General features: G+C 43.3%; 1 protein-coding gene across 1 annotated transcript in view; it reads right to left on the bottom strand.

Moving 5' to 3' along the window:
- Positions 1-3,059: 3,059 nt before the first annotated feature.
- Positions 3,060-11,130, bottom strand: part of LOC135539410 (striatin-like) — an 80,186-nt gene continuing 72,115 nt past the window's right edge. Inside the window, 9 exon segments of the mRNA XM_064965282.1 lie at positions 3,060-6,646; positions 6,929-7,015; positions 7,194-7,295; positions 7,749-7,889; positions 9,458-9,625; positions 9,929-10,050; positions 10,292-10,338; position 10,510; positions 10,791-10,966. Of these exon segments, the coding sequence (XP_064821354.1) occupies positions 6,477-6,646; positions 6,929-7,015; positions 7,194-7,295; positions 7,749-7,889; positions 9,458-9,625; positions 9,929-10,050; positions 10,292-10,338; position 10,510; positions 10,791-10,966 (1,014 nt within the window). The 3' untranslated portion in view covers positions 3,060-6,476.

Below are 11,130 nucleotides of genomic sequence, written 5' to 3'. Positions count from 1 at the left end.
CAATTAAAAACATATATAAAGCTGCTCCAGCCAGAGGAACAATACACACATTAAAATATAAACTTGATAAAGCCTTAAGGCTTATTTCCATTGTGTGCAACAGGATGGCAAGCAGGCAAGGTTGACACTCATTGCAAGTTACAAAAACAACATGATGGTTTGGGTGGGATGGGTTTCCAGGGATTAGACACAATACGTCTCTTGCAAGAATGACTTTTAAGATTTGTGTAATCCTACAGACTTTGTTTACTTTGTGAAACAAAGATGGTTGACTTCCCCGAGAAACCTTTGATTAAATAGCAGGCTTAATCTAAACAAAGAGGCTTCCATCATCTGCATCTATTTAAAAAAACCATGAGAATCTCCATCGAAATCGCTTGAAAAACGACAAAAGAAAATGTACATAAAATTGTATTGTAGATCTACTTAAAATTCATATAGTACACATATACTCATTAAAATCCATGAGTGACACCAAGCCGGGAGCCGGGGGAGTTGAATTGTCTTCAAGCTCATCCCAGTCGGGAGCCGGGGGAGTTGAATTGTCTTCAAGCTCATCCCTTCACAGTACTGTGTTTACATTTTTTTGTTGCCTCTCCAACACTCCCTGCTGTTTTAGTTAATGACTGAAATAAGATTCCCTCCAGGATATGCAGCCGCATTAAGACAAGAGAAAAGGGAGGAAAAAGACTTGGCTCGCTGGTAGTGCTTGCCGTGCGGTAGCAGAGAGAACAGTCTATGACTAAGGTGACTGGAGTCTTTGACAATTGTTTGGGCCTTCCTCTGACATGCCTAGTATAGAGGTCCCAGATGGCAGGAAGCTTGGCCCAGAGATGTACTGGGCTGTACGTACTACCATCTGTAGCGCCTTACGGTCGAATGCCGAGCAGTTGCCATACCAGGCCGTGATGCAACCGGTCATGATGCTCTCAATGGTGCAGCTGTAGAAATTTGAGGACCTGGGGACCCATGCCAAATCTTTTCAGTCTCCTGCGGGGGAAAATGTGTTGTGGTGCCCTCTTCACGACTTCCTTGATGTGTTTGACCCATGATAGTTTCTTGGTGATGTGGACACCAAGGACCTTGACACTCTCAACCTGCTCCACTACAGCCACGTCGATGTGAATGGGGGCGTGCTCTGCCCTCCTTTTCCTGTAGTCCACGATCAGCTCCTTCGTCTCACACACGTTGAGGGTTGAGGTTGTTGTCTCTGAACTCGTCTCTATAGGCTGGTCTCATCGTTGTCGATGATCAGGCCTACCACTGTTGTGTCGTCATTGTATATTTCTAATCTTTTTGATGAGGAATATTTCAGTTCATGATTTGAAACATCAGTTTAACTGACAAACACACTTTAACTGACAACCTCCGTCATCTCTTCTCCCTTCCTCAGGTGGTGTCGGGCCAGCGTCGTCTTCTCCCTGCCCTTTGCCAGTTGGTTCTCCTTACTCTACCCCGTACGGCCCCTGATGGAACGCGTGTTCCATGCCCCGCCTGGTGTGTCACCGCACCTGCCTCAAATGCCCATGACCTCATCTTCCTAATAGATGGCTCCTGCAGTATGGACACCGCTCACCTAACAGGAGTAAGCAGGTCATAGTAGTTATCACTGACGGTGTTCATATGACGACATCAGGTCCCCTGCTCTGGCCACTCAACAGTTAGGTAAGTAAGGTGGGGAGGGGGAGGGAGGGTCAAGAGCTGAGTGGCTAAGAGGGAACAATGGGGGGGGGTGGAAAAGAATTGGAGCAGGGCAGATGCCACATTTGAAGACTGAAAATACACCTCTCCTTCATTTTTAAAGGTACCATTTGGGTGACTTGAGTGAATGAAAGCAAGGTTTCACTTTCCACATTATTGCTTTCATCTATTTAATCACACCAGAGACAGCCTTGATGGAGAAAGGGTTCATTTGAATTTAAGTATTTGAATGGAGCAAGTAACTGATATATGGTGTGTGTATTGTGTGTGTGTGTAAACAGGTATAATTGCCTACTCCATTGGTATTGCTTGGACTTCCCAGGAGCAGCTAGAAGACATAGCCAGTGAGCCAGTCAAGGAGCACGCGTTCTTCATGGAGGACTTTGATGGCCTCCATAAGCTGGTGCCCACTATCGTACACAACATCTGTCAAGAGTTCAACTCACAGCCCCAAAACTGAACCCTTAAGTAGAACACACCAAAACGACGGTCAGCTGAGCGTACAAGAGAGCCTCTGACCAGAATATCAGGTCGCATTTTCTGGTCATTTTCCAACGATCCTACACGTTAAATTGGCAAAGAAAACAGGCACTGCTCCCTATGACCTCACGGCGGAAGTAATTGATGTAACGGCGTACTACTTCGCCCCGGCTGACCACCGTTCTGGTGTGTGTGGTCTCTTACACACTGGGAGAAGTACTACTGTCACACCCTGACCATAGTTTGCTTTGTATGTTTCTATGTTTTGGTTGGTCAGGGTGTGATCTGAGTGGGCATTCTATGTTGGATGTCTTGTTTGTCTATTTCTATGTCTGGCCTGATATGGTTCTCAATCAGAGGCAGGTGTTAGTCATTGTCTCTGATTGGGAACCATATTTAGGTAGCCTGGGTTTCACTGTGTGTTTGTGGGTGATTGTTCCTGTCTCTGTGTTTTCACCAGATAGGACTGTTTAGGTTTTCACACATTTATTGTTTTGTTAGTTATTTCATGTCGAGTTCCTTTATTAAAGAACATGAGTAACCACCACCCTGCATTTTGGTCCGTTTCTCCTTCACCAGAAGAAAACCCTTACAACTACATTGTCAACAAATGGTATTTACTTACATACCAGCTTTATATGTATTTAAATAATATACAAGTTAACATAACAATAATACTTTTCAAAACATTTTAGGACTTTTGAATGGTATAAACATTGCTATTGGATTACAATTAATATGGGGTTACTTAAAGTATTAATCAAATACAAATATATTTTCCTATAGGTAGGTACACACTTGAAATGGAAAATGTGTGAATGTTGAAGCAATGAAAGGCATTATTCTAAAGGTGGGAAACAAATACTACATTACCAGTATGATATACAACATAGTCCTTTATTGTTGTTATTGATAAATCTGTCACTCTCCCATCTGAGAAAAAATACAATACATCATGAAAAAAAGAATAAACTATAATGACAATAATTATATGTACTGTATGTACAGTCCAATTAGCATATTTATCAAATTCACATCTTAAAAGAATTCTCTATACAACTGGAGGTTAAAAGGGGAATTACTTGGATTTACAACAGGCAAACTTGGCTTCGCCCAATGCTTTGTGTTTTGTTTTCCCATTGGTTACTAATAGGTTCTTTGTTTTGTGTGATCTTTTCATACACTTTGTAGTGCTTGTAAAGCAACACCCCCTGCTGCTCAGAACGGACAAGTGAATTTTAGACGCATATCTATGAGTCACCATTTAGACTAGAGCATTCTGCTTTTACACTGCCTATAACAACACGATAATTCTTTGTTCTTGTCCGACTCCTGGTTTTGGAGGACCACTGTTTGCTTGGTTATTATTATTCCAATTGAGGACCGTATGCAGTCTTGATGGACAAACAGCGAACTAACAGGTCTCAAAAACGACAGCTCAATCAAACTGGTTTGGAGAAAACTAGTATCTAAAGTGGTTCTCCATGACCAAAAACACACACTAGCTTATGGTCAAGCCCTCACCATTCTGTCATTCAAATGGACATAAAGCCCATTAAAAGGCATGAAATGTGAGCCAACCTGGTGAAATATGCTTCTTCCACATTGTGAGCAGCAGGGGGCCATATACTAACTCCTCCTTTGTTCAACTACTCAGTGTTGTGATGAGACTACTGTACGTTTACCACGACAAGCGCACCCATACACACTGACTCCATTTCACATCACCATGTTTAGCCACTCAATATACTGTGTTAATAAATATCTTTTTTTTTATATATATACTTTAAAACTGTACATGTTTTCTGTTCGCTCCCTTACATTGTCTAAAATTACCTGACACCAAAGAAAAATAAAAAGGAAAAAATATCTTTGTACAACGCAAGCACACCGAATTTCCCACAGATTTTGATCCATCCTCATCATTCAACAGTCCTTATTTTAGAGACCAAAGCATTTGGTAGATAGCGAAATTCTAATCTCTCACATGTTCAACTGCAGATGAGACAATTTTGAGAATAAATGACAAAAATCTTTCTTGTTTTGTAGTGCTCACAACCAAAGGCATACAACTTGTGATAAGACCGGCAAATCTCCAACCATTCCACTACAAAAGAAACAAAGTACACAAATCCCAAGGAATAACTCCTAAATGTTCAAGTAAAACAGAAAATATTCTTTAAAAAAATATTTACCTGTATTTAACAAGGATTTACCTTTTTCACCAACCATGTATAGTAAATAAAAAAACTAGTAATTGCTCAAAATAATCTGACAAAATTCTATTTTCAAACAGTTATTACCTAAAGCATTTACCCTGCTTTCTGACCAGAGCTGGTCATATCGCCTAAACACAGGAGTGTAGCTTGTGTGCAGTTGAGTACTGAGAGACCTCAGTTCTGCTGTCAAAAATGGGAGCCAAGAGGCTAACTCAGCACAGGGGCAAGCAGGATATCTATGAAGAAACTATCTTAGCAGTCATAGCCAACTTAGCATTAGCAAAATATCTAACTTAGCATTATAAGCTGAAAGAGCCAACTTAACGGTCGCAGGAAACTTTACATGTGCAGGCTCTCTGTGAAGCATCTTGTCGTTGTAAGACAATACTTGGTTGATTCTTTTGGCTTAAATGACACGGAGGCATAAATAAATACACAGCTCAAATAAAACAAAACAAATGAATCAATTGTTTCACTGCAAACCATTTTTCAGTGCAGTTTGTCAGGTTGCTCAACTATAAATACACGATAAAGCAGCATGTATTCAAATGAGGTCAAACCACAACATTGATCAATAAATTCCATTAAATTGTGAAACAAAGTTTGAGTAATTAATCTACCGCTAGCAAAGTGTCAAAGGACAGATCTTGTTAAGAGTTAACGCTTCTACTTATGTTGGTACAGTATATTACAATGTTGTTGTCCTATTTATGTAAAGAATGGAACATCCAAACAACAAAAGAGGCACTCCTTGTACCTAGGCGAGCTGGAGCATAAAAGCATTTACAATTGAATTGGAAAGTAAATGAAGTTGAAGGATATGGCCTGGTTAAGTCAGTGTTTTGGCTGTGTACAGGCAATTTGGATTTGAACACTGATTCAACACCGAAGCAAAGCAAGCTGGAATACAAGGATGGCTTACTCACTTAGGTGACAGATTCATATGGGCTAATATGTAGGAATTCTGTTAGCAAAGTTTCATCACACAACTCAATTATATTCATGGGGTCGGCTTTTCAAGAAGGTGCAAAGCAAGAGTATGGACAATAGGCACTACTTAAAAAGCTACATTTTTACTTGTTTTAGAGATGAATTAATGGAGTCATTTCCAATTTGTTGTGATTACATACAAAACCACATGGACATGTACAAAAGGCTATAATAAATCACACACCAAGGAAATGCAGGCTCATGGCCTTTACTTCAACTTCAAACTGACTATCAGGATTCTTTAAACTTATTTACCATTTTTCTTATTCAGGGGGACTCGAGTTCTGCACACTACTGTATATTTCAGTGGATTGGAGGGCATTGTGGATCTCAACTCACTCGTTCAATAATTTAAACAGTACTGTGACTATTGACCACTAGCCGTATACATGCTGTGTACATCTGATGCAAATATAATTATTTTTAAACTCAGTTATATGGATCAAATGGAATAGACAATGTCCAGTACTATGTTGAACAATAAATTATAACTTGTTGTTGAACACCCTGCCCACTCCTACTTTGCACACAAACTGTAAAATAACGTTGTCTGCAAGACTGACGAAAAAGGCACATTTTCATGAAATCTTTGAAAACGATGACATTGAAGACACAGGCAGTCTTAGGGGTGCCCGGGGAGGGAGGGGGGATGGGTAGAATACGAGTATTGTGTTTCTGTTAGTTAGGAAACAAACGCAATGTTTCTAAACGAGAGTACAGGTCTTGAGAATTTCCTGGATATCCGCTTGGTCTTTGTGATGTTTGACCACATCTCCTTCTGGTTAGGCTGTAGCACCCAGGCCCGCCCGGGTGGAAGGATAGTAGAGTAGCCCTCTTTCTCTCAAAACTCTCACGTTCACCCCTTTCAGCCTTCAAACCATCAGGCGTCTAACCATCCCTCTCGACTGCCACTGGTCAAGACTCAGACACCAGTGGCTAGTTACCAATCCACCTCACTACATTTCCTTCCACACTGCCTTTGAGTTGGGCTCCAACTCCCATCTCTCCCTTCAGTTACAACACAACTCCGTCCCTTTTTGATGGTCCTTCGAGCCGGACGCAGCTGTTAGCCATTGGGATTTGCGGTCATACAAAGACCTTGGCGAGCGCGTCGGCCCCGGCGCTGCCGATGTAGCACTTGGTGGGGTGGAACGCCACGTCGTGGATGGCCTCGTCCGACTTCTTGCGGTGCGCTGTGAATTCCTGGATGCACGTCTTGCTCTCCATGTTCCACAGGCGGATGGAGCAGTCGTGGCCTAACAGGGCGGAGGATGGATGAGAACAAAAATATAAAGAAACAGGGAGGTAGAGTGAGAGAGGACAAACGAGAGCTAGAGGGAAACGTTACAATTCTAAAACTGCCTTTTAGTGAAAGTTACCACAAGAAAGATCGAAGGGGACTTCCGTTTCTGTGCTCAGATATTTGCCACACTGTCAGTTTGTATCTTCAGTTATGCAAGGAACAATATTGCTGTAATTACATGAAACGCTAACCAACATAAACACTAGTACTTCCCTGTTTCCAGATAAATACTTACTGCCAGACATCAGGTACAAGCCGTTGGGATCCACAGCTAAACTGGTGACTGCGTCCAGGTGGGCTACCATGGAGTGAATACATTTCCCTGTAATAGGAACCCGGGATGAGTACAAAAATCACTGTCCTCAATGTTGTATTTATACCAACTGTTATAAGTACACTTTATATTGTGACAAAATGTGTTTGGCTTACTATGTATACATGTGATTTAAATTTGAATTCTAGCTGGAATGCCGGTTCAAAATGACAGCCTTCTAGCTCACCCGTGTTGTTGTCGAAGAACTGGATGTGTCGGTCCTCCTGGGCCGTGATGGTGATGGGCAGAGTGGGGTGACTCAGCACCTTGTTGATCTTGCACGGGGCTTCTGTGTGTGACAAGACATGGAACTCAATTGAACATTGCCCGATTAACCTTTCTCATTTACATTTAGTCATTTGTCAGAACAACAGGGTAAATGGGAGTTATAACTCGAGACAAACTGATTCTAAAGTAGGGAGTTGAAAGGAAAAGCCACAGAGCTATAACGTACTTGGTGGGCACTAGGGTTATATTGCAGACTGTACTGATATACCAGCTGCTATAGCCTATTGCTAATAAAACAAAGAGATAGCTAGGGAAGCTTTCTGAAGAGAGTACACCAACAAAATAAAAGTATGACTTTTAATGCACAAACAAACATTTATGTTGTGACAAGAGGGGTAAAGGGCGTTGACAGGGAGAGCGCAAGAATAGGCAGTGAGTACATAGTGCACTCAATTACTCGCTTTTGAGTTACAAATCTATACAGTCACTGTGTAGAAATGGCAGCGGAGCTTACCGGGCTCTCCGGTCTGGTCCAGTTTGAGGATCAGCTGCCGCGTCTCCATGTTGAAGAGTCCGATCTCCCCCGTGCTGAACGACGTCACCATGTGGGCCGGCTCACTGCACACCAGGTCCACTGACGTGGGGACGCCCAGTTCTGAAACCGACAGAGTTGGAAAGGTTATGAGCTAATCTTAGAGCAGGAGTTATGTTGAAGGGGGCAGGATTTGAGTGTGGTGACCATTGAAATAGAATGCCATTCTATACATCTATTTCTATGGTGGTGACCTAGTCCTAGGTCAGACCTTTTTTGTGGGGCTAATAGTGTCCTGAATTGAGCTAATTCTAGATCAGTTTCGCTCTGAATCAGACAGAGGTAGAGAGGTTAGAGTTTGGCTGTGGGGACCTGGCTGGTCCTAGGTCAGACCTCTTTTTGGGGCACGTAGAGTTCTGAATTGACTCAGAGGTTCCCAAACTTTTTTGACCCGCGACCTCACCATGTAAAAAAAGTTATGTAATCAACATTGGGACTATGACAGTCTATTACAAAATCAGTCATATAATAAAAAATAAAAAATGTTATTATTATTTTTAATTTTACCCCTTTTTCTCTCCAATTTCGTGGTATCCAATTGTTTTAGTAGTTACTATCTTGCCTCATCGCTACAACTCCCGTACGGGCTCGGGAGAGACGAAGGCTGAAAGTCATGCGTCCTCCGATACACAACCCAACCAAGCCGCACTGCTTCTTAACACAGCGCGCATCCAACCCGGAAGCCAGCCGCACCAATGTGTCGGAGGAAACACGGTGCACCTGGCAACCTTGGTTAGCGCGCACTGCGCCCAGCCCGCCACAGGAGTCGCTAGTACGCGATGAGACAAGGATATCCCTACCGGCCAAACCCTTCCCAACCCGGACGACGCTAGGCTAATTGTGTGTCGCCCCACTGACCTCCCGGTCGCGGCCGGTTACAACAGAGCCTGGGCGCGAACAGGGTGGCACAGCAGTACAGTGCCCTTAACCACTGTGCCACCCGGGAGGCCCAGTCATATTATTTTTGACAGTTTTTCAATCTGAAGACAGTATGGTTTGAAGTGACTGAAATGCATCAGAAAGGCATTGGGAAGTTCAGAAGATCAGCAGGCAATAATATTGTATGACTTTCTGTGTAGAAAAGAACATCATTGATGATGTTATTTCCCCCCCCCCATTCTGATTTAGTGCCTGGTCTTGTCAATTCTGTTCTAATGGCTTGTGGGCATAGTAGCATAAACCATTCAAAAGAAGGACACATTTGTAGGAAGAAAACAGAAACCCCTCTGATTCTTACAACCGCATCTATCGGCTACCTTCTATGAACCAAGCGTCAATTTCCTCTCGCGAACCCATTTTGTTTTTTCATCGGGCATGGTGTCGCGACCCCTAGTTTGGGAAACCCCGGAGTAACTCTTTATGGAGCGGATTCAAGGTCATTGTATAGTGTACAATTACAAATATATTTTATAAGCTGATCCCAGAGCAGTGGTTATGTGAGACAGTCTGTGTAAGAGGGTCAATTAGGTGCTTTGTAAGCTGATTCTAGAGCAGGCACTGTGGAACATTAAGTGAAAATGTGTAAGGCATCTGTTTAATGAACTGATCCTAGGGCAGTGTTTGTATGGGGCAGCCAAAGTAAGTCTATTGGGGGATCATTTCGTCGATCTGATCTGCGTTCAGCTATTCACCTCCTTTCTCGTTGAAGACGGCGAGTGCGGGGGAGGTGTTGGCAGCGTTCCACAGGCGCACAGTGCCGTCCCCGGAGCAGGAGAGCAGGCGCTGGTGGGCCGAGCTGTAAACCACTCCCCACACTGAGTCAGTGTGACCAAGCAGTGCCCCCCGCAGCACCGAGGGCTCTATGGCAGGAAAGAGAGAGGGAGAGTTAGGAGGGAGAGGGAAAGAGATGAGGGAGAGATGCAGATTTAAGAGATGGGGGGAGTTAAGAGTGGGGGAAGAGGAGAGAGGGAAATGATAGAGAACGAAAGATCATGTGGAGACGGGGGGGAAAAAAAGAGTTGGATAAAGAGAGAAGAGTGAAAGAGGATGAAAGGAGTGTCAGGTGGAAAGAGTCAAGCGATCAGTGAAGAGATGAAGAGAATATGAAACAAGAGAAATGTGCTAATAATCAGAGGTGTAGCTGAGGCATCTTGGGGGTGTACCATATGAGTCATAGGGGTCGATATTGGGGTTGGGGGTGTTCCAGCTCTGAATGGTTCCATCCACCCCCCCACTGAAGCACTGCTCCCCTGTAGAGCTCATGGTCACACACAACACCGCACCCCTACAGAACACAGGAAAACTCATCTCATTATTAACTACAACTTGTTTTGGGGAAGACAAGACACAACATCTCACTCCTACAGGAGAAAGTGGCAATACCTGTCATTATAAAATTCAACCATTTTTCTTTCACTTATGCAAATAAAATTTGCTTGAACAAATGATTTATCGGTCCAAGAGTATCGGTCCAGCTGTCCATTTATAAAAAGGTTGGGTTATAGTGGATAAGGAAGGTTACTCACCGATGGGCCCGGAATGTATAGATGGGCTCCACATCTAGGCAGCACACCTAGGAAGACAGACAGGGGATATAACTACCTTTGATGTAGATATTCAACAAACATACGCTAAGTAGAACAAAATGGCCCATTACAGCCATCAGAAATGCATAAGCAGAAAAAGGCATGCTTTAGCTATCGATTGTCTTTTCGCAATAGTGCTCTTAACAATTCCAAATGACTCTTACCCCATTGAAAGTGACCAAGTTACCCACGTTCACTACTTAGGTACCTGCTTAAAAGCATCATTGTCTTTGACTGGCAGCTGGGTCGTATTCATTAGTGCACACCGAGAGTTTCTACTGTGTATCGCTCTTATCTTGGTCAGGTCGTCATTGTAAAGAGAATGTGTTCTCAATTACTTACCTGGTTAAATAAAGGCAAACATTTAAATTGTTTTGTGTCTAGTAAATACAACCCAGGTGTTTGACTGACAACAGTGTAGGCCTATGTGAGCTCTTACTTCTTGGCGGGGGCGGTCTTCTGGAGGTTCCACAGTTTGAGGGTGTGGTCCTCGGAGGCAGTGACCAGGACGGGCTCCACGGGGTGGAAGGCCAGGCCCCGGATGGAGTCAAAGTGGCTCCGCAGCGTGAACTTGGGGCTCCATGTCTTCCGCAGCGCATCCTGACTGTTGGTCACCTGAGTTAAAATGACAAAGAGTTTCAATATCAATTGGAGATATGCAACAAAATGCAAGTTATGCCCACAGATGTCCCCCTTCTGACCACCTCCTCCCTTTGCTCAAGCCATGTGGTTCCCTCTTGATTGTCTCCCATCTGTTTGAGGCAACAACTCCGGCTGAA

This window comes from Oncorhynchus masou, chromosome 5, assembly GCF_036934945.1.
Source record: "Oncorhynchus masou masou isolate Uvic2021 chromosome 5, UVic_Omas_1.1, whole genome shotgun sequence".
Taxonomy (NCBI): domain Eukaryota; kingdom Metazoa; phylum Chordata; class Actinopteri; order Salmoniformes; family Salmonidae; genus Oncorhynchus; species Oncorhynchus masou.
Note: the sequence above shows the minus strand (reverse complement) of the source record. Positions and strands in the feature narration are given on the sequence as shown.